A 24420-nucleotide genomic window follows, 5' to 3' on the forward strand; every position below is an offset into this window, starting at 1 on the left:
GACGTTTAACAAAAGATGAGAGAAGCCATCACTCTCACACAACGGGAAAGTTTCACAGAAAAGAAAAGCAAACAAACAAACCCCCAAACCGTTAAGACCGTCCTGTCAATTGCTGCCTTCACGCCCCAAACCAGACTGGACTAAAAGAACCGGTTAATGACAAAAAAAGAGAGGCAAAACCGGAACACAGCACAATGCTGCACCACCCTGTAAGTCCACGTCAGGCCAACAAGCATTGCTGGATCTGACCTGCGTTGGCCCCAGTCCTCTTCACACCTGGCTGGTGCTAAGTCCTGACCATGTTTTCCTCCGAAAATGTCACAGGCACAGCTGAGACACTCGGCACCAGTGCACGGCAGAGGTGAGACCAGGCCCCCCTCATCTCCAGCTGGAGGTCACCCAACCGCTGCCTGCGGGAGCACTTGTCCAGCTGCCACCACTGCCCCACCACACCTGGGACCACGGCCCCTCGGGGGCAGCGGCCGGCGGGGACCCGCTTACCTTGTTGGAGTAGGGGGGTTTACTCAGGTTGATGCCGTCGCGGATGAGCTTGTCCCGGATCATGATCTTCAGCTTCAGCCTGGGGTAGGCGGCCAGCCCCCCGCCGCCGGCCGCCCCCCGCCGCCCGCCGGGGCGGTGCCGGGGGGCCGCCTCCCGCCGGGCCTCCTCCTGCCCCGACACCCGGCGGGAGCAGCGCCCGGCGGCGGCGGGGGGCGCCGGCCGCGGGGGCGGCGGCGGCGGCTGCGGCTCCAGGGTGAAGTACAGCCCCGCCGCCGTCTCGTCCGCCTGCTTCAGCCGCCGCACGGCTTCGTGGATCCGGCGCCGGTGGTGGGGCACGGCAACGCCGATGGCATCCAGGTCCGGGTCCCCGATCTGCTTGCAGACCTCCAGGTCGTCGTAGCCATTATCGACGAAGGACTCCGCGTACTGGGGGAGCTGCAGGGTCTTCAGCCACTCGTAGACTATGTTGGTGCACATGCTGTCTCCAAAATAATAATGACTGCAACTTTCAGCACCGAAGCCAGCCTCCCCCTTTCCACTCCTCGCCAAGGGAAATAAAAGCACAAAACAAAAACTGCGATGCAACTGAAAGGTCTCAAAATCAAGGTCAAGAAAGCAACATCCACCAGGAGGGAAAAAAAAAAATAATCCTTAAAGCAGATCAGTAGGGCACCGCAAGCACTGCTGAACGAACCCCTCCTGTTTATTCTTCCTCCTGTTCTCCTACCACCAAGTACAGCCGCCTTCTGCCACCGGAGAAGGGAGGCTCGGGCTAGAGAGAAGCAAAATGTAAGGGTGCATCCCCTAAAATCCCAAGTCGCTGCTGCACAACATCCACCCACTTTCTCTGGAAGTAATTCGCAGTCGCTGTCTTTTTTTTCCCCTCTTCCTTTCAGTGTTAGTTTCTGTTTCTGTCTCACCTTCCTGCGCTCTGCCGCATGATGAATCTGTTTACTATGTGTAGCTGCTTTGGTACACGATCATGTTGGGGGAGAACCGAGCGCAGGATCCCGCACCCTCGCCCAGCACAGGCCGGGGTGCCCGTGTGCAGTGCCCTCCTCTCCCGTATCTCTCCTGGCAGCGGGTGCACACGGCGGCTTCTGCTTTCCTTTTAAACGGGTCCTTTCGGATTAGGAGCAAAAAAGAAGGAAGGAAAAAACAAAAAAAGAGATAAGAATCCCACTCACTTTTCCGATTTACCTTCCCAGTTCCCTTTCATCCCTGGGATGATGGTTAAATGCACTTCGCCGGCAGCGAGCCCAGAAACTGCTTTCCAGCCCCACTTTCTCCGCGCTGATGCCGGCGCTGCCCTCCCGCCCCTCCGGGGCACGCAGCCCTGCGCCCGGCGCGCACAACTTTCCCCGCTTTCCCCTATCCGGGCTGGCCCTCTCGCCGCTGCCCACAGCCGCCCTCGGGAGGAGCCGGCGGCGGCGGGGCCGTGCGGGCAGCCGGCGCTCCGTGCATCCTCCGGCGGCGGCGGCTTATGAGCCGATCTGCGACAGGTCACTGGCGCTGCCCCCCCGCCCCCGGCTGGCGGCGGTGCTTTCCCCCCCCCTGCCAGCGGTACCCCGGAGCGGTGCTCCCCTCCCGGGTCCTCCTTCCTCCCCTACCCCTGAGGCGCCTGACGCGCCGCCAGCAGATTTCCTCCGGCTCCTCCCGGTGCTCCGGTGCCGCTTCTCCCCGCTCCTCCTCCGCGCCCGTCACCCCGCTGCCAGTCCCCTGCCCCGGCTCTCCCCAAGGCCTTTTCAACTTTCCCCGCTGCCAGCCCGCGGTCTCCGCCGCCGGCCGCCCCCCTGCCCGACCCGCCGGGGGCGCGGGGAGGCGGCGTGCGGCCGGCCGGGGGCAAGGCAGCCCGGCCGGGCAGCGGTGGGGGCTGCCGCCGCTCCGCAAGCTATCCGGCGGGCTTGCCCGTCCCCGTCCCCCTCGGCAAGGGAGAAGCACCGCGCCGAGGGGGCACGGCCCGGGGAGCTGCCCCTCAGCGCCCTCGGGACGGCAGGACCGACGGCGGCGGCGGCGGCGGCTCCCCCGCGGGGGCACCGAGCACCTTCGCGGCCGAAGGGCGACCCTTCGCGGGGGGGAAGCGGGGCTTTCGGCGGGGGCGAGCGTCCCCCCGCGTCTCCGAGAAGCGGTGAGGAAGGGCGGGAGGCTCTGGCCCCGCTCTCCCACCCGCCGCCGCGGGCTGCCCGGGGCCAGCGGAGGCGCCGCACGCTGCCCGCCGCGCTCGCCCCGCAAGGCCGGGCTCGCAGCGCCCCCGCCAGGCCGCCGCGGAAAGCGCCGCCCGGCCCGGCCCGGCCCGGCCCAACCCGCCGCCCCACCCCGCCCGGAGTGCGGCGGGGCAGGGGGGGGCCGGGGCTCCCAGCTCCCCTTGCCGACCCCCGGGGGTGAGGCGTGGACCCCGCCGCCATTTTAATTTAAAACAGGTTGAAACTTGTGTTCTTACGAAAATCCCTCTCCCTCAGCAGACCCTTCAGCCCCGATGAGGGAGTCGGAGCATTTCGGGCTGGCCCTGCCTGTCGGGTCCCGTCAGAAGGGGCAGGGCTGGGGCACGGGCAGGGGCAGCCCGACTTGGGCTGAGGGGAGCTGGGAACCGACGGTGGAGACACTCACCCTGCCTTCCCGCGGCACACCGCTGCTAGGACAGGTGTGCCGGAGGAGGAACGCACTCCCGTCTGTAATTTGGTGGTAATTTATTTCTAACAGGTTTCCTGAAGGACCTTTTTTAGCAGATAGGCCCACATTTGTCCGCAATACTTCATGGTAGTTCTCACAGGATTATGTAGCATAGCAGCATTCTTGTGAAAAGCATTATATTGCAAGGTGTTTTGAAAAGGTTAGATACTTACAAGTGGTTAAAACGCAGCCTCTGAGTATAAAGCCTAGAGATCACAGATTCAACTGCTAGAAGTGGAGAAAGGGAGGAACAGCATTTTATTCAGTTTAAAATCTTCTTCCTTCCCTCTTCTTTTCCTGTATCTTATTTTCTTTCTAGGCCACATAATATTTCAAACCCTCTTCTCAGGCCAGAGATGGAGATTGAAGCAGCAGTTATCTTCTCTTCACAGACCTGGTGAAAGACTGACAACTCCAGAGAAATTAGCAAGGAGGTTCTATCAACTGGAGCTGGAATTGATGGTGTGAGAGAGAGGAAAAAATGACCAGTACAGCCCATATTCGTCGGGCTTACTGACAGTACATACAGAATTATATCATTTTTATATATGCATTTTAGAAGGGTCTTGGAAGGCTTTTAAGGTATTGCAAATGTTATGATTCAGACGTGCTTGGTAAACTGCAGGTCTCCCACCTGTAAAAGGAAAGGATCTTAGCTTCTGTGGGGACAGCAGGAGGAGAAGTGGTGCACCCCTGTGGGAGCATGGAGTTTGGCAGCAGGTTACAACATTGTGAAACTCTCTCTGGTTGTGTTTGGCATTGATCTTAGTTTCACAAAATGAGTTCACCTGGTAGCAAATACAGCAAAGTTTCATGTGACGTTGAAATTCAGAAATAAACAACAAGTAAAAAGAAAACGTTATGACCACCTTTGAAAAAGACAATCAGAAGTCCAGGCAACCAAAGACCAGTCCCCTCACCTCAGTCCCTGGGAAAACTTCGGGGCAAGTCCTCGTGAAGACTTACATGAAGTTTTGGTGGGTAGTTAGAAAGGGCGTTCCTCAGGGGTTGACACCGGGGCCAGCACTGTACAACATCTTCACTGATGCCCCCAGTGACGAGGTGGAGTGCATCCTCAGCAAGTTCCCAGACGACACCAAATTGGGAGGGGTAGTCAATATGTTGGGAAGCTAATTTGAGAGTGAAAAAGAAGGAGAAAGGTCACAGAATGGTGGAGCAGGAAATGGAGGCACGTTTTGATTGGTAACAGCAAAATCAGTTTGACAACCTCCTTTGTGTGCTTTTTATTAAATGCAAAATTATTACTAAAAATTATTAAATGCAAAAAATGTTAATTTCTGAGACATTGAACTGTGGTTTCAATCCAGCTGAAACCTAAGAGTGTGCTTGCTGATTGTAAAGCCCCACCTATCATGCGTATTGTATCTGTAGCACTATTAAATCAATAGGGTAGTATCACTCTAAACAGTATTTCTTACAGTATTTGCAGACTAATTTCAGTGGTGGAATATAGACACAGTATTTCACCTTAAATTTAGCTTATCTCTGCAGTACACTATTTATACTTGTGTTATATACACATACTAATTAAGGTGTTTGTATGTTACAAGATGGTAGAAGCTTTCCCTGAATGCATAGGGTTTCTTGACATACCCTGGAAATAGGTTGTGCCTAAATAAAGAGCTGGAACACAAGCAGACAACTAATAAGGGTGAGATAAAGCACGTACAGGTAAGTCTGCTTTCAAGTTCCAGGATAAACAGCAGAAAGAAGCTATGATGAGTTAAAAAGTAAATATATTGGCGCCACACATCCTGGCTTCTTTCATTTAGTATCACACCCTATTCTCATCATGTAAATAATCATCTTCTTTTCTAGGATTACCTAAGCCCGTGCACAGGCTATGGAACGGTCTGTCATCTCTGACCTTGCCCATGGACTATGTAAGAAAGGATGAGACTCCCAGAGGAAACCTGAACTGCATTGTCCCAGGAGAGACACGCAGCACGTAATAAATAATATTTTCTTACTTTTTAAACAGGTGAGAAAAGGATACTTTTCCCTGCTTTCCATGCTTGTCACTCAGATAAAGACCACTTCTTTCCAAGCTTATCTGAGTTTAGGTTAATCAATCCACAGTTTGATTGGAATTTATTTGAATTGTGTAGGCTGTTGAATATTTGACATGATGAGCTTAGTTTCTGAAGTGCCCCCTATGACTGGATTGTCTCCAACATTCAGTCTTGACTTTCTTTTTCAAATTCAGCAGATAATAAAGGTGGAAAGATGTATCAGAAGTCACACCGACGATACAGGATTGCTATATTGCAGCCACAATATACATACACACATACGGAGAGCAAGTACAGAAATGTTTGCTATGAAGTTGCTGGTAGAGTTTTTACATGTAAGCAGTTTCATAGTGGAGGGTAAGGACCAGATTTTTGCATTTAAGGGTAGCTTCCAGCAAAATGGATAGAAGTTATTTCTATTCAGAAGAATCAAGTCCAGATGAGATGCATGGCAGAAAAAATACTATTTTTCCTGAGGATTTTTTTCTGCTCTGTAAGCTTTGCAGGCCCACTATGAGGAAAACTGAGATTCCTGGCAGGTTTCACCACGTCAGACTATATTAATCATGTAATACAACATAAATGTGATTGAAATTGCCAAAAAAGATAGAGCACAACAATGTCAGATTTGCTTAGCAAATGCAAAGGGTATTTTAACTGAATCATTGATTTAGGTATCCTTTAAACAGAGCACACCCTACATCTATGGTTGGACTCGATGATCTTAAAGGTCTTTTCCAACCTAAATGATTCTATGATTTTATGATGTATGCAATGTACCAAGGAATTAAAAAGTTTCATCCTTGAGCTTCTGTTCTGAAGGGTATGCTATTAAAATATATGATATTTTTATATGATATGATTTATATGACAATATGAAAATATTATCTGTTGGATTACATTATCTGACAATAACGTATGATAGATATTGCAAAGTTACAGTCAGGCATTTTCTGTACCATAAGACATTATATATAGGCATTTTGCTTGGGATGAGATAAATAAAACTGCATGCTGAACGCTAACTTACACCTGGGTACAAAATATATTCAGGAATCCTTACAGCTGTTTATTTTTTGTACCTTTATCAAGACTTACTCAATTTTTGACGCATTAAGGAAGCTCTGGATAGCTAAATACTTTGTAATGTTTTGAACCATACACTGTTGTATTTGATGGTTGAAACAAAGATAGACAAGAACACAAATACTTAGAAGAGTAATCACATAGTGGATGAATGAGAGGAAGACTCTGAAATGAATATAATTCCGTTAGGATATTTGTGAAATTGTATGATAGGTATTGCAAAGTTACGGTCAGGCATTTTCTGAGCGAGGGAGTACCACATGGTTATGTTGCAATGAATAATGTGCAATGAATGAGTGCAAGCTAATACTTCTGGACTTTTATTCTAAAACAAGAGAAGCAGATTCTCGAATAGTTTTCTAGGCTTTCCAGTAGGGCACAAGCTGAGTAATTCACTAGAACGAATGGAACTGCTCATACACAATGGCAAATATTTGCAGAACGAGGCTATTAGTTCAGGTAAATAGAGCTACTTATACTTCTGTGTAACATGTTGCAATTATTTGACCGTACCTGGGGTACATTGGCAAAGAGTCCAGAGGAAAGTAATATGATGATGGTGAGAGAAGGTTTGAAAATACCCTCTGTCTTATCTAAAGTGTTAATCCTTAAGAATATATAACAACAAAACTCAGCATCTAAAGGAAGATTTGCTCATGTAAACTCTGCAGAGAAATAAGCTTGTGTATAAAGCTTAGAACTTAAAAATTTAGTACACATCATGTCAACTCCCATGAGCTGTACTAACTAATGAATAGTACTGACTGTTAAGTACTCTGGAGATTGACTTTTCCTCATTAAAAAATCAGATGACCGTTATTTTAAGTACTCTTTCATAGAAGAATAGGAAAATTTAGGTTGGAAAGGACCCCTGGGGGTCACCCAATCCTATGCCCTGCTCAGAGCAGGGCTAATTGCAAACTCAGATCAGGTTGCAGATGGGTTTGCCCAGCTGACTTCTGAAAATCTGCAGGGATGGAGATTCCTCAGCCTCTTTGGGTGGTCTCTTCCAGCACTGACCCACTTCCACCATGAAGAATTTCTTCCTCCTGTCTAGTCAAAGCAATTGTGACCTTTGTCTCATGTCCTTTTGCTGAGCACTTCTAAGAAAGGTTTGGCTCTGTCTTCTCAATAGCTTTCCCCATAGATAGTGAAAGACTGCTTTTTGGTTCCCTTTGCCTTCTCATCTCTAGGGTGAACAAACCAAGTTCTCCTAGCCTCTCCTCATATTTTGTTAGCAGACAAAAATTTGAAAAGATGCTGTTTGAGAGGTATGAAGGTTTATTTAAGCAAAAGCTCTATCACAGAAAAGAAAAACAAAAATAGGAGACTAATGAGAACATTGCAATAAGGAATTTATATGAAATTTAAGTGTAAAAATAGAATTGTTTACAAAAACAAATTTATCACTTAGTACTTTATATAAACAAAGCAATGTTTTAATTTTAAAGGAAAATTTAAAATATACAAAAACATGACCCCCTAAATTTACTCACTATATTCATATTTGTAATAATTTAAAGCTCACTGAGACTATCTAACTGGGAATGTAAAACACCTAGCTGATAAAACATCCCTTTTTTCTCTGTCATGAAGATAAAATTATTTTGGATTTGAGAGTGCATTTGAAACAGAGTAGCTACTTTATTTACTGTGGTGCTCCTTTCCCATTGAAAATTTGAGGCATTAATTTAAGAACAAGTCTGTGATAACTAGATAACTAGAAGATCACTTTCTGAATGCAATAGAGAAGCAAATCGAATAGAAACGGGAATAAATATCCAAATCAAGGCTGCTCTTTTCCTCAGACCAAGTTCTGTAACCAGAATTCAGTCTAAAAATGTAGGCTTTTTTTCCTCAGTAACAGAAGGAGAAGGTATAAGAGCTAAAAGTCTTCCATAGAGCAGCCAATTCTCTATTCACCAATCAACCTCTAACTTTTTTTTTTTGTATGTCACTGTCAATGAGAAGCTAAAACTGACTTGCACAAGTACTAGCTTCTTGGCCTTTTGTGGCAAAGACTCTATCCTGAAAGAAAACAAAATTATCCTAAAACAAAACAAAAATACACTTTATCCCTAGAAATGTATTTTGACTGCTATTTTACCAGGTGCTGACAGACACCTTTTTCGGAAAGAAACTGTTCCCTACAATAATTCAGGGTGGGTTTGTCTTTACAAACTTAAACCAATTCTCATTACTATTGGCTTTGAGCCAGAAGATAATGCCAATATGGTGTGCACATGGTTGAATTTTACCTACACTCAAAACATTTTGCTTCACACTGAATGCTGTTTAAATGAACTATTTATTGCAGGTAAATATAAGAAGAAATTCTAAATTATTACTAATAGTAGTGTTCTTGCTCCTACTTAAGTTGTGGAAGTCCCTAAAAATACCAACTGAGTGTCAGCACAGTGGGTAGAAAACTAATGAATATTTATGTCCTCACAATTTAAATCTAGCACACCCATGCGATACCATCTTGGAATCATAATGAACAAAAAGCTGAAAGCTTTGCTTACTTGGACATTGACTGTGAGCTTCTGTCTCCTCTTTTCTGTGAACTTCCACATAGCTTCTTCATCAGACACATGCACAAACCATGAAACAACAACCTTTATGCAGCTTTCAAGTTGTTGTTTTTTTTTTTTCCAGTGAGAAATTGAATTTAGAGCATACAGCTACTGCCTAATAAAATTGAACTCACTTACAGTCAGCATAGTCATATGTCTTAAACAAATACGTTGTGAAAATCCGCAAACATCAGGCACCAGGTTTCCAGGACACCAAAGCATTTTGTGGAGGAAAAAAAAAAAAAAGGATTTAATAAAATGGGCAAAAATGGATCCATCATTTCTAACTAGCCTGTGCAGCTTGCCCTAAAAATTGTGGCACTAGCTGTAATTACCAGCTGTAATTACTGTGGGACAGAAAGTATATGTCAGGGGAGGGGAGAACCCTTTCAACCCCTCAGAAATTATCCTCTCCATTCCAAAAGGGTCATCCTATGTCCTAGGACCGCAAGGTAGTATCCTGACCCCAGGGGAAATTAGGGAAAAAACCCTGCGATTCCATTCAGAACAGCTGAGGCTTCTGTGCACTCTTGGAGCAGTGTCACCCATTCGTTTTACAGAGCTATCAGAAAAGCTGCTGTATGACATCCAGGTCCTAGTTTCTCCCAGTTACTCTGCCTCTCTTCAGAGGCATATAGGCAAAGGCCCAGATTTAGAAGGTATGTTGGGGAAGATGATAGATAGAAAATCACGACATTTTCAAAATTACTCAAAACCCAGACTCTCTTAAGTACATAAGCATTAAAACTGTGTTCTTAAACTCCTTTCTATTACACAGCTGATTGATAGTAGGGACTGGCTGTTCTTATTACCCACTGGCATATGCTCCGTTTCCTTATTCCATGGGCTCTTTCTCTAACTGCTTCGTTCATCCATCCTTCTTCCATGTCTATTATCCCAACCAATTTCCTGCAGCACTGCCTGCCTCATGGACTTGGGTTTTTCGTCATCTCCTATTTCCACAATTCCTCCCTTTTTCCTTCATGACTTCTCTGCTGAATGGCTTTTTTGTTAACATTCTTCACTTTCAGTTATTTTCTCCTTCTCTTACTATGTCCAGATCTGATTCTTTCCCCCTGTCCCTCCAACAAAAATAGTTAAGTTGGAAAATTCCCTTGTAAAGTTTTCCCTGTTCATATACTTATTTTTTTGCTTAGGCACTTGCTACCTAGACAGGATATTGGGCTAGAGGGACTTCTCGTCTGATTCAGCATGGCCATTGCTATGTATGGTTTTCGTGAAAGGCCAAAGCACTGCCCTAGCTTTCCCTTTCTCCCTTGAGCTCAGCTGCTGTAGATGGTATAAACACACAGAGCTTCCTGAACAGCACCTGAGACACAAGCATAAAAGCAGGAGCCATGCAAGGTAGAAATCAGCAAGAGTAAAGCAGCAAATACTTATTCTATTTCTTGAGGGTCATCAAACGTAAAGTGCTTCCTTGCAGGAAGAAGTGAAGGTTATTATCCAGGTGGCTATCAGGTAAAAATTCCTGGAGCCAAGCAGCACTGCAGGTTAGCAGTCATGATTTTTCCTCTTACGGGCCTGAGCCCAACACATCAGCAGGACCTACAGTCCTAGAGGAGGAGGACAAGGAACCAGGTGGCATGAAAGGGTACGGCATGATCCAAGTAAGTTAGACCCTCTGAAGAAGCTAAGAATTTGGCTCCTGGCTTTGAAATAAAGAATCCTGATAGTGCTGAGACTCTGAAGAAACTCCACGAAGGAATTAGAAAGCTCCCGCTGTGCCATTTCAAAACAAAGACAGGATAAAGTGTTTGGACTTATGCAAAAGCTTTTCTCCAAATAATCAATGTTTGAAAGAATCAAATATTTCCCTGAATTCCCCCCAGACAGCCCCATTCTGGATGAGTAATGAGAAATTAATCATCCTGTCAGAATAAACGCTGCAAGACCTTTTAGTCATGCTTGCCCCTTTCTCCGCAATAGATTTTTGTCAGTCATTCAACTAGGTCTCCCAAAAGACAGCGCTGCATCCCAGCTCCTGCCTTTTGTGTGGTCTTTTTTTCCAGCTGGGACTCATTCTGCCATCCCTTGGCATGTCAGGAGTCAATCGCGCGTCACAGGAGCCCGACCCATCACGCCCGCCTTGCCTCCGCTGACTGCCACACCGCCACGGCACCGACTCTTCATTAAGTCAGGGTTGATTCCAGTCTTCCTGCAGCTGATACCCAGTATCGTCCTGACACAGGCAGTCACGGCTGGTGCGTCTGTGGGGTTTTAACTGTTTAGACGGATAGATACAAGACTAAGAGAATATTATAAGATCAGAGAATTAACAAACAAAAGTTCTCACAATCATATGAATTCATTTACACCACGCATTTTCTGCTAAAGTTGATATAACAGTATAATTAGAAACGCAAGGAAGAAAAAGGAAGAAATAACATGTGTTTTCTGTCCTTCTGAGACAATTTTTCCTTGTTATTAGAGTCACGCCAGCTAAAAGAACCTGGAGTTTTTCCATAGATTCAAAATCGGGATGATGGGTTTTATCTCCGGGGAACAAGTCCAATTTTTTATTTTTGATGTATTATATTTTAATTCCTTTTTCAACAACCAGTAGCTCAACAGAAGTTTTTTATCTTTGTATTATTGAGTCTTCATTTCTTTATAGCATGCATGCAGTATCTATTAATATAAAACCAGTTTCATTTAAGTGAACCCTCATCCATCTTTAATTATCAGCTTATATTTGAAGTGAATCTGGGAAGACTGCTGAGGGGTACAGACCTTGGCTGCAGAAAGATAGGCAGATCTGTGGGTTAATCTCTGCACCTCTGGTGGGAGAAGACAGGAGAAAGATGAGTTATAAAGCAAATAACTCTCAAATTTAAAAAATACCATATGTGCAGATCGCTGATGCTTGTTAACCCTGGAAATGTTGGTAGGGGGATGGAAGAAATGTTTTCTTCGCTTCCAGTCTGCTGCAGGCTTTCATGTCTCACCCATGTCTGCTGAGTATGCAATGCTGTGGAGTGGACTGCTGTGTAAGTGAAAAGGGGCTGCATATGTGAGATCAAGCTGTGACACCAACTCTGATCTAGGTGTGGGTCAAACCTAGTCCAGAAGTGGTCTCATTGACAACACCTTGGCATTTGTCAACATCCTGATTCTTATTGCCATTTCAGGTTGCCAAATTCAGAAGACATAGTTGTCTGTCTTTTTCAGAGAAAGGCTGTGTCTCAGCTTGGTGGACCAAGGATGTTTCTGAGTTCCTAGGTGTCCAGGTGAATTCTTCAGCTGTGTCACAACCTCTTACCAGAGTAGAATTCGGGGGTCCAGGTGCATTGGCTCATATGGTAATAACAGCAGTCACACAGACTGACAGACAGCTACTGCTCATGTCAACCAAAACCTTGATTTGGATGGTTGAGAAACCAGGACTCGGAAACGTGCCATGAAGCACACCTGCCTTTCCATCTAACGGCAACCTTGGGGTTCAGTCTTGCTAATGATTTGAAACAGGCTAAATCATGTCCTCATAAAGTTCAAGACTCTGATCCAAGTTTTGATCTAAATCTAACATTAATAAAATGTTGGAATGTTGGAATGGAAGGATACAGGCTCTTTAGAAAGGACAGGCAGGGGAGACGAGGAGGGGGTGTCAGCCTCTATGTCAATGACCAGCTGGAGTGCATGGAGCTCCGCCTGGGAACGGATGAGGAGCTGACTGAGAGCTTATGGGTCAGGATTAAAGGGAGAGCAGGGACAGGTGACATTGTAGTAGGAGTCTGCTACAGGCCACCCGACCAGGAAGACCGAGCAGATGAGGCCTTCTATAGAAAGATAGGAGCAGCCTTACATTCACAAGCCCTGGTCCTCATGGGGAACTTCAACCACCCCGATACCTGTTGGAGGGACAACACAGCAGGGCATAAGCAATACGGAAGGTTCCTAGAATGCATTGATGATAACTTCCTTCTCCCAGTGGTAGAGGAGCCAACGAGGAGAGGTGCTATGCTGGACCTTGTTCTCACCAACAGGGAGGGGCTGGTGGGGAATGTGAAGCTCAAGGGCAGCCTTGGCTGCAGTGACCATGAAATGGTGGAGTTCAAGATCCTTAGGGCACTGAGGAGGGCGCACAGCAAGCTCACTACCCTGGACTTCAGGAGAGCAGACTTTGGCCTCTTCAGGGATCTGCTTGGAGAGTACCATGAGATAAAGCCCTGGAGGGAAGAGGGGCCCAAGAAAGCTGGTTAATATTCAAGGATCACCTCCTCCAAGCTCAGGAGCGATGCATCCCAGCAAAGAGGAAGTCAGGCAAAAATACCAGAAGGCCTGCATGGATGAACAAGGAGCTCCTGGACAAACTCAAACACAAAAAGGAAGCCTACAGAGGATGGAAGCAAGGCCAGGTAGCCTGGGAGGACTATAGAGAAATTGTCCGAGCAGCCAGGGATCAGGTTAGGAAAGCTAAAGCCCTGATAGAATTAAATCTGGCCAGGGACATCAAGGGCAACAAGCTTCTACAGGTACATCATGATAAAAGGAAGACTAGGGAAAATGTGGGTCCTCTCCAGAAAGAACCAGGAGACCTGGTTACCCGGGATATGGAGAAGTCTGAGGCACTCAATGACTTTTTTGCCTCAGTCTTCACCAGCAAGTGCTCAAGCCACACCGCCCAAGTTGCAGAAGGCAAAGGCAGGGACAGGGAGAAGGAAGAACCACCCACCTTAGGAGAATAATAGGTTCGAGACCATCTAAGGAACCTGAAGGTGCACAAGTCCGTGGGACCTGATGAGATGCATCCATGGGTCCTGAGGGAACTGGCAGATGAAGTTGCTAAGCCACTATCCATCACATTTGAGAAGTTGTGGCAGTCTGGTGAAGTTCCCACTGCCTGGAAAAGGGGAAACAACCCCCATTTTTAAAAAGAGAAAAAAGGAAGACCCAGGGAACTACAGGCCATTCAGTCTCACCTGTTTGCCCAGCAAGATCATGGAGCAGATCCTCCTGGAAACTACACTAAGGTACATAGAAAATAAGGAGGTGATTGGTGTCAGCCAGCATGGCTTCACTAAGGGCAAATTGAGCCTGACAAATTTGACGGGGGGTTACAGTGTTGGTGGATAAGGGAAGAGCAACTGATGTCATCTACCTGGACTTATGCAAAGCATTTGACACTGTCCTGCACGACATCTTTGCCTCTAAATTCGAGACGCATGGATTTGTCAGATGGACCACTCGGTTGGATGGTTGCACTCAAAGAGTTGCGGTCAATGGCTTGATGTCCAAGCGGAGACCAGTGATGAGTGGCGTTCTTCAGGGATCGGTATTGAGACTGGTGCAGTTTAACGTCTTTGTCGGTGACATGGACAGTGGGATTGAGTGCACCCTCAGCCAGCCTGCTGACGACACCAAGCTGTGTGATGCGGCCGACACACTGGCGGGAAAGGATGACATCCAGAGGGACCTTGACAGGTTTGAGAGGTGTGAACCTCATTAAGTTCAACAAGGCCAAGTGCAAGGTCCTGCACACGGGTAAGGGCAATCCCAAGCACAAATACAGGCTGGGCGGAGAACGGATTGAGAGCAGCCCTGAGGAGAAGGCCTTGGGGGTGGTGGCTGATGAAAAGCTTAACGTGACCCGGCAATGTGAGCTTGCAGCCCAGAAAGCCGACCGTATCCTGGGCTGCATCAAAAGAAGCGTGACCAGCAGGTTGAGGGAGGTGATTCTCCCCCTCTACTCTGCTCTGGTGAGAGCCCACCTGGAATACTGCATGCGGCTCTGGGGCCCCCGGTATAAGAAGGACATGGACCTGTTGGAGCGAGTCCAGAGGAGGGCTGGAGTCCAGAAGATGATCAGAAGGCTGGAGCACCTCTCCTATGAAGACAGGCTGAGAGGTTTGGGGTTGTTCAGCCTGGAGAAGAGAAGGCTCCAGGGAGACCTTATAGGAGCCTTCCAGTACCTGAAGGGTGCCTACAAGAAAGCTGGAGAGGGTCTTTTTACAAGGGCATGTAGTGATAGGACAATGGGTAATGGCTTTAAACTGAAAGAGGGTAGATTTAGATTAGATATGAAGAAGAAATTCCTTACTATGAGGGTGGTGAGGAACAGGTTGCCCAGAGAGGTGGTAGATGCCCCATCCCTGGAAATGCACAAGGCCAGGCTGGATGGGGCTTTGAGCAACCTGGACTAGTGGAAGATGTCCCTGCCCATGAGGGGGATTGGAACTAGATGGTATTTAAGGTCACTTCCAACCCAAACCATTCTATGATTCTATGATTTTAAAATAATGACGAATTACCTTACTTTGGATTAGTCAAATATTAGGGCAATTTGTGTTTCATTTAAAGAACCAGGTAGAAGATTAATGCATCTTTATCTCTGACCAGTCTTAGCCTCATAAAAAATGCTCAAAAGCATTGGTTCAGACTGGTCAGCTGAAGTGTCAGAATTAGTCTGCAGAGATGTGGTGTAATGAATTATTTTTTCTCTCTCCAGATAAAAAGCCAACTTTTTCTAGTGGTGCCAGTCAGTAAATTTATGGGCTCTCCATCTACTATCTCCTCTACTGCCTGTGAATGTTCAGAAGATATGGACAGGTACATTAACAGTGGGCTGCCACTGTGGTCAATGTACCCCAAACCTGGCATGCACCTCTTCCCTCCCTGGACTTGAGTAAAATGCCAGGTAATCAGAAGAGCTTGGTAACATGGTGGTAGCACATCCAGAGATATCAAAACACTTAATAAACACAGATAAACTGAACTTTAGCATCCTATTGCTGTATTCATTAGAAACAGTTAGATATTAATAGATTAGCAGTTGTTTCTGGACTTCCTTGCTTCCCGTTTGAATGCCAGAATAAACACCCAGAGACCCAAAAAAGCTGCAGGAGTGGAACTCTCTGGAAATTTGATCCTGCCCATGGGGGCGGCAGGCCGCGCTAAGCCAAGGCTACCCGGCGGCTTCACCCCTTTGGCTCTGCCCCCGCGGGCACTCAGCACAGGCACGGGGCTTTGCCTGCATAGCTGTTCCTGGGAAAGGATAGAAATCAGCATTACTGCTCCCCTGCCTTCCCTCCACCACAAACAGCCCAGCAGTCATCTGAGTGGCAAGGACTTGTCATGCCTTCTTTCATCAAAAGTGAAATGGAAATCTTGGTTGCCATTAAAGAAGCTTTTTTTACATTTTTGCTAGGCTGTAACAAGCATTTCAACTGTTCATTTGCGTTAATGTTGCAAGATAGGGTGTAACCTGTAGACTAACTAATTAAATGCTCTTTGATTTTGAGTGAAGTGTTTGGTACAGTTTAGACAACAGAGTCTAATTAGCGCTGGATGTTTAATGGAACTAAAGACCCATGAAAAGCAAAGGTGCTGAAATAAAAAGTCAGTGAGCGAGATGTGAAGATAAATGAGAGTAAAATAAGGAAAATAAAATAACCCTTTGCTGTGCTAGAAATACCATTCCCTCAGAAAAACCTATATCAATTATGAAAAATTATAAAATCTCATCAACTCAAATGTCCAGCTGTTTAGGGTAATGTAATGGAAAGCTATCCAAAACACATTATGTCAGCAAGCAACAGATTAAGGTATTTCACATTATCTCACTGCATTTCATTTTTTCCAGGCAACAAATTCACCCCAGTATTTTTACAATGGAATCAAAACTCTGTACGTATTGCTTTGTGTGCTATGATTCACAGCCTCTCAGCAGGAAATAGAATGTTTTCCTTAGCAGCACCTTCTTCTGTCAGTAAATGCAGCCAATTTATAGTTTGCCTTGGCTGAGAAAAACGTGTATGCAACTTTCTACCAGTATGTAGTTAAGTCCATAAGATTAAAAAAAAAAAAGTTCTCAATAGATGGGTCTACAGCGTAGCCTTAAAAACAATAAACTTTTATTCAATGCATGTGTCCTCTCTAGGAAGGGATTAAGCTGAATGGTTTAAGAATAACAAAGTCTAGATTGCATCCCCCGCTCTGCACTAATTCATTGGAACTATCATCTGCTGAAGACCTGGGAGCAAGGTGTACCAAATCAGCGCTAAAAGCTGTGGCCAATTTAGTTTTTCAGCACCTGTGGTTTCCAGACACCACCTTTTTTTCCAATGGGGATTTAGTTTTATGTTTTGGTTTGGTGCGGCTCTTGGGTTTTTTCTCTTTTCTTTTATGGCTTTTCAGTGTATTTTCATTTATTTATTCTGAAGGAAAGAAGGTGAACAATGAAGTCAGCTGGTAATATGTTGTATGTTTACACTACCACCACTAGTCCCTGAATAAGGGTGATTTAAAAAAAAACACCCAGCGTAACTGCAGTACAAACACAGATGCCTTAATCCTGCAGCAGCAACATGTCAGTGAACGTAGAATCCAGCCCTTGCTTTCTAAGAAATAACATTTGTGTAACGATGTGCAGCATCCCTATCCGGTGGTGCGTAGTAGGGCGAGGATGCCTACGAGGGCAAAGCTTCCTGAGGAGGGACGCGTGCCCTGTGCTCCGCAGCAGGCTGCCGGGGAGCGCAGCTGTGGTGTGGGTCGGTGCAATGCAGAAGTGGCGCCTGGCCCCTGGCAGACATGGGAACCAGTAGCTTGAGCCGCTCAGACCTTATGTGTAGCTGTCATGGGGCAGGAATCAAAATGGTCCAGCGGTTCTGGAAGCCTCTCCCTGCCTCCGAGCCCTGTGGCCTGTCTCCTCACACCTCACTGCCCCAGTGTCAGACAGTGTTTGCCTTCTACACACAGCCACTGTACCCTCTTCTCTCTCCTCAAAACATGGAAACCAGGACAAGGTATTGCCCAGGGCTGGACTCCGGTGCAGTGGGGAGAGGCCCCAGTAAGTTATGGCCAAGGTTGCTGGGCAGGACTTGTTCATGGTCCCCAGAAGCAGGGGAGAAACTGAGAAACTCGCAGGGGAGTTTGGAATGGCAGCCTCACACAAGCTTACATGGAGCCTAGGCCCCAGCCCCAATGAGTCATGTATGATCAGACCCTTTGACACGGGCTCCATGCCAAAGGTCTCCGTGCCAAAACAAGGGCAATACGTTCTGCTGTGCCATGGCTGTATTTTTCTTCATGGGCTTCAGGTAGGCTACCTTTTTGTGTTTGGATTGGCAACCTGCACTGTTAGAGTGAAAGCCAGCATCGAGCAGTTGCTGAGCTGCCTTCTTATATTGCTGCTTGAAGCAAAGTCCAAGTCACAACAACTGCAAACTAGAGCGTTGAAGTCACCGATCCCCTGTGTGCTTTGGCCGTTGGTACAGAAATGACTGGCTGCTTCACAGCCCACCACAGGCAACATTTTACAGCACGATGTCCATGTGTGTCATATGGAGACTTGTATGTGGCTTATGAGTGAAAGAGGCCACAAAGGTTGCTGCGATATTTTTGGAAGCTTACGTCAATCTCAGAAAGCCAACAGTTTTGTTTACATCTGCACTGCATCTACAGGCGTGGAGCTTGGCATTAGCAGCCTTCTCATCACACCCATGTTTTCTTGCCAAAGGAAATGGTTAGTTCAAACCCATTTCAAAGCCAGGGCATGAATTAACAATTCACAGTTTGGACATCTGTAGGGAAATGAACCGGATATTAGATCACACACGGGGCATTGCTGCTACAGATGAGAAGTTTGGCATGTATAGGGTGTGCTTACACTTACTATCTCCCAACTTTTCCTGCTTACCACTTTGATAAACTTGGTAGAGCTTAGCAAATGCTTGGTGGGCATCATAGAGCAGCCTTGGAGCATAGGACCTGGTTTGCTTCTGGTTGAAACTAAACAAAAATACATGCTCCAGCAACACATGCAATCTGTGTATTGGGGTTCAGCCCAGAATCAACCTAGTCCAAAGCAACCTTCCTGACTTGGGTATAGTCTTGAAGTCTGAGTGTTTCTCTCTACAAATATCTTTCTATTGGGCAATACAGCTCTCATGCAGCTGTAGCCAGAGTGCTCCGACACTGGGTTAAATGTTTTCACCTTCTCTACTTGGAGCTACTGCCATCACGGAGGAGAGGGAAGAACTGACTCAGCAGTTACAGCAGCACAGGTTTTTTTTTGTTTTTTTTTTTTTTAATACAGATCAGCACAGCACACAAGGTGGCACCATATGTTCCTGCCCTTCAGCATCTAACAAATATCAATTAATTCCAGCAGGCACCAACACAGAAGCAAATACTAATTAGAGATCTGGAGAAAGGGGTGGTAGTAGCAGTCTAAATATTGGGGAAAATTCATTCTATGCTTAGAGGCATTTGAAGGAGGACAAACTGAAGGTCATTTGCATATTTGCATTAAAAAAGCTGTAATACCAGTCAGCTGCCACCACCCCCCCGAACCCTCCCCCCGCCAACATGCTAAGCCAGAGCTAGCTTGGTCAGAGCTAAATCACAGACGATTTGGAAAACAGGCTTAGAAGCTCATATTCAGTACAATGAAGAACAGCGAATCAGTGAAGGCGCTCATGTGAGTGGCTAAAATGAATCAAACACTGAGCTACAAGAAAGATATCTTCCCTCTGGAGTTTTGTGAATGTCACAGAGCATCTTGGTGCTGCTGATACGTAACGAAGTTGCACAATAACAAACAATAATTTCTGCAAAAGTACAAATTTATGTAATTTTAATTATTCTGGGGAATCCATCACTAGTTAGAAGTACACTAAATTTTAACTTGGATTTACTGCAGTCTTTATAAGGCATTTATTCTTAGTGGCGGGGAAGCTTACATGGTCCCAAGGAAGAAGGATTTGTTTTTAGGCTTAAGAGCTCTTATATTCTCTGGATAATGACAAAGAGTTGTACCTTATTTTTTTTTTTTAGGGACCATTTGTTATATATGTTATATAAGCAAAATCTGCTCATTTCTTTAAAGTCTTTTAAGTACAGTGACTTGGTGACAGGACTCTACTGCCAATAGGAGAGTGGAAGTTGCAGCTAGGGGCTCTGTTTAGGTGAGTGGATGGAAACACTATAAGGCAAAAGTTCAGCCTTAAGAGGTTGGGTACCCAAGCTCTTTCAAAGATCCCAGTCCAGAGAATTAGAATATCATCAACAGTGACATCCTCTTCAACCTGTGCACTTGATTAAGAAAAAGAACCTCAACAACAAACCAACACATTTAAATGCAAGTCCGTATTTTGAAAGGCAGCAAGAGGAAGAAGGGCCAGAATGCCCAAAGCCATGGAAAAGTAGCTTTCATAACAGTGACCACAACTTAACAAAGTCATTGACTCTTGAGAGCTTCCACCCCATAACTTGCAATCTGTCAGACCATTTCTATTGTAATATACACTGGCAACCATAATTATCTGCACAGAAAAAAATAGAGTAAGAAATAATTACTGAATTTCCAGGTGTATTTTCATAGAACTTAGCAGCTTTTGTTTCCTCCAGTGCCAATGCCAATGAAGTCTCTGGACAATACAACAATACAAGGATTTCTCTTGGAGCAGAGGAAAGTCATGCCACTGGTGGCATGCCCTTTTCCATCAACTATCCTTTTTTTTTCTGAGGTAGGTTAATGCAGTCCTTTGTTTTTCTGGTTTTTTTTTCCTGTAGAATCTTTGTTGATGCTAGAGGGCAAATGATGAAGAGCTAGTTCAAGCTGAGAAGATGAGAAAATGTTGAAAACTTTACTCCAAGGCTGGTTTTCATGACAGATTAAATAGAAACAACTGGAGCAACAAGACTACTGCTAAGTCTGCATGTCATCTGCTATTCACATGGATTAGTGCTGAGAATGAAGAAATTAAATGGATGAAGCTCAGAAATGTAGACAGTACCCTGGCACACTGCTCATGCAATTAGTTAAAATAAAACTCCTCAAACTTAAATTAATATCTGGTGCTGGGTGTTGTTTCTGAAGTCACAGCTGTTGCTTTATGAGGAGGGGTGTGAGGGGAAGAGAGACTTCAGTGTTGCTGTTTGTGCTTAACTTGCTGCAATAATACCAGATCTCTGAAATTAAATCACAGCCCCAAAGTATGGCCTTTTCACTGTCCATCAATTCATATTGCTTTGAAGACTGGGAATGGCACAAGGTCACCAAACTTCAAAAAGCATACAAAAAGCCCTTTAAATGCTTATGAGAGAGAAAGCACTGAGGTTTAGGAGAGAAACTTTTGCACCAAGAAGGGCATTCACAAGAACAGACCACCTCCTAATCCTAAAAGATTGAAGGCCCGTGAGACGTTGCTTCAGGCCAGTTTAGAGGTTAGACAAAAATGGAGACAAAATATCAAAACAAATAGTCATTATACCCAACATGGAACTACAGTTTCCAGTGCTTTTTTTTTTCTTTTTCTCTCTCCTTGCCTTTCTCAGCGCAGTGGCTCCTTGAAGACTTTGCACATTAAATCGTCTACCTCAAAGGCAGGTACGGCCTGACTTTTTGCCATTGTCACCACCAGCAGTTTTCCTGTTCACTCTAACAGCCCAGCACTGACTTTCTTCTAGATCAGGTCTTTAGACTCCTTCAGGTCAAGGACTCTAAAATTCTCTGCACTAAGCTTTATTGGTCTTTTGAAATAGCAGGTAATATTCAGGTGGTTTACTGACCCCAACCCTACTGTCTAGAAGAAAAGAGAACACCCACAGGATGGCCAGAGCCCATTTTCCCTTCAGCATACCATTTTATTCATGACCTAGGCCAAGGAAAAATCTGAAACCTTCAGGGAAGGTTAAGTACATAAGGCTTGCAGGTAGCTGAGAAGTTCTGTGCATCATATGAAAACAAAATCTAGAAGACAGTAATGGATGTTAACCATGCAGTACAAACCAATAGGTACACTTGCAGTCACACATTTTGGTGTTCTAAACACCTAAAAAATTGGGCTTTCAATTTGCACTGCAAACCTCACTGGGGTTTTTGAAAATCCTAACCTCCAAGCCTGGCCTCCAGGCATGTTTTGTCCTTGGTGGCACCTGGAGGTGCTTGAACTGCCAAAAGCCTCTTAAGCAACAAATGCAAAAATTTCATTTGTGTGGATATCCTGCTCTCAGGAGGGTGAAATTCAATAGTAGAAAGTAAATGTTTTATATTTTTTTCTTTCTGAAAAGATTCATTGTTTGTGATAGAAACTCTAAAATGCTTATTCCTAATTAAGATATGTCTCTATCATATTTGGTAAGTGTGTGACATGGAAAGAAATGGCATTACTGCTTTACTTGTCCAGCAAAATCCTTGAAATACTCTTCGGCTTTGAAAGAGTCTCATGGGAGAGTTTGCTAGAAAGGAGAGTGATGCTCATCTGATCCGACTGGTAGCTGGAAAGGCAGCAGCAATTTTCCTGTTGAATTCAGACTGCTGTATGATAAACATTGTTTTAAATTGAAAGCTTGAAATATGAATGTAAATTGTTTGCATCAAGAATAGCATTGCTGACCAAAGGACACGAGCTAGGCAGCACAGGTTATCAAAACCATATCACCCAGCCCTGCTGTCTTTAGCAATTCTGTATCTAACAACACATCAAAAGAAAGGTTTGATTCATCTTGTTTCATGAACAAATTGTAATTTGAATTTGTGCAGTCCAAGAGACTATGGAATTAGGATTTGTAAATGGATAAGAACAACGAGCGCTCACCTCTGCGGCAGTGGCACTGGGGGAGCTGTGTTTTGTTTTGCTTCCTCCAGTCAGTTCAGGAGTCTGAGGTTTGTAGCTCACTACAAAATGATACTGAGATGACCAAACATTTGCCATTTTCAGGGCTAAGTACACAAGCCACTTCTTTGGCCTCCTGTCTGGAGAAAGAGGTAAATGCAACTTTTCCACACTCAGTAGTCCTGGGAGGTGCTGGGATGTTAATCATCCGTATAAGGACCTCAATGAATAAATTGTGAGACAAAGGCAAAAAGGAAAAAAAACCCAACCACCTAGCACAGAAGGCTCTGCTGAGGCTGCACTCAAGGTGCTTTTCTAACATAAATAACAAAAGCAATTTTATGGCTTGGTGACTGAAAGGACATGGCTGTATGGAGCAATTATTGAAGTGGACAAGAAGCAGATTTTCCCACAGGGGCCAGCTTAGACCCATCGCTAGGGCTGTGCAAAGCTGTGTGGTGGAGGAGGGGACAGAACATTTTACACCTGGCAGCAGGCTCTCTGGTGAAAGGAGGGCTCCTGGGCTTCAGAGTGAGCCTTAGTCACTCTTGGTATTCAAAGGTGGGGAACGCTGAGGGAATCAGTGAAAATAAAATAATTTGCTAAACCTTGTCTATTCAATTCAGCAATTGCTTATCAAAGTTTGTTTATTTTCATGCAGAAAATTATTGGTTCAACCCTTTCGGGGCTGAAGAAGAGTTAGCCGGGGCTGGGAAGCCAACACCATGGAACTGGAGATGAAACCTGAATATGGCTGGATCCGAAGAAAGTCAGGTCGGCAGGAACTATAAAAGAGTGATAGGAGACCAGAGAGGGAGCAGGCTGCCCTAGAGGAAAGGGCAGAGCCTAGCAAAGATACAGACACTGGAGGTTTGGGGATAATCAGCAAAGCGGGGTTAATAGGATCATATCTGGACCTTCTAGGGTCCTCCTGGCATGAAGGCAGGAGAGATGAGGGCATGGCTGAAAGGTGTGAGGTGCTGCAGGGGTAGCTGGTGAGATGAGCTGCAGGGCAGAAGGAGCAGCAGGATGGGTATGGTGGGAACAAACCGCTGCTCTGGCGGGGGCCCACGGTCCCCAGCAGTACCCGGGTGGCCAGCCCGGGGCACTCGGGCAGGCTGGGGCAGCAGTGGTGTGGATGGGCACTGGCAGAAAACCTAGTGTGTGGGAACAGGGGCAAGGAGAAAAGGTCTGCCTTGTAATCGGAATTGCTCCTACAACATACATATAAAGCAAAGCTATTTTGTCTTATGTGGCTTAAATTTTCACTGTCCAAAATAGGAAAGCAGTCTATTCTGACCTGTTTTCTATGTTTCAGGTTAGCATAAAACTATGCATAAAACATAAAGGATTAGCATACTTTAACATCTAAAGTTCAACTTTCCATCCATGTCTGTATCTCTGTTCTAGATTTGAGAGGGGGAAAAAAAAAACCAACCCAAAAACCCCACTCTTTGTTTTAAGCCAGTTTGTTTTCCCTCAAAGTATTTCCTTCAGAATAAGCCGTGCTGACCCATCTGCCACAAATCTCAGTGGCCTGAAGTGGATTAACTTTCCACCTGCCGTTATGCCAGCATTGACTAAATTTCCTAGAAATTTTTAAATGCAGAGAATAAGGAAATGGCAACTAGGAAACCTCCAACCTCTTATCCTGGATTAACAGATTTTGGGGGAAGTTTGATGGAGAATGGAGAGCAGGCACAGCTTTTCTTATCAGCATGGGTTTTTCCTTCCTTGGCTTTTAATTTGGTACAAACCTTGTTGAACGTTAGTTATCATTAGTTCTATTTGTGAAGGTCCAAACTACAGATGTACACTCCTAATAGCTGAATGAGTAATTATAAGTAAAATAAATAGTACACAAGCTTGGGCATGGCAGCCAGGTCATGGCAATACAAACTGACAAGAAGGACTGCAAACCTTTCAGCCTGACACAAAAGAGACTGTGCTGATGAGTGTGACAAGAAGGGTCGTGAG

General features: G+C 45.4%; 1 protein-coding gene across 1 annotated transcript; it reads right to left on the reverse strand.

The window, feature by feature from the left end:
• Positions 1-378: 378 nt before the first annotated feature.
• On the reverse strand, positions 379-1148 carry SAMD5 (sterile alpha motif domain containing 5). The gene has a single exon (XM_075147911.1). The coding sequence runs from the start codon at positions 976-978 to the stop codon at positions 379-381; it is 600 nt and encodes a 199-aa protein (XP_075004012.1). The 5' UTR covers positions 979-1148.
• Between the last annotated feature and the right edge of the window lie 23272 nt (positions 1149-24420).

Source organism: Calonectris borealis, chromosome 3 (genome assembly GCF_964195595.1).
Source record: "Calonectris borealis chromosome 3, bCalBor7.hap1.2, whole genome shotgun sequence".
NCBI classification, from domain to species: Eukaryota; Metazoa; Chordata; class Aves; order Procellariiformes; family Procellariidae; genus Calonectris; species Calonectris borealis.

Excerpts from the sequence above, each read along its gene's own strand:
- SAMD5 (XM_075147911.1), bottom strand. The coding sequence starts at position 978 with ATGTGCACCAACATAGTCTACGAGTGGCTGAAGACCCTGCAGCTCCCC.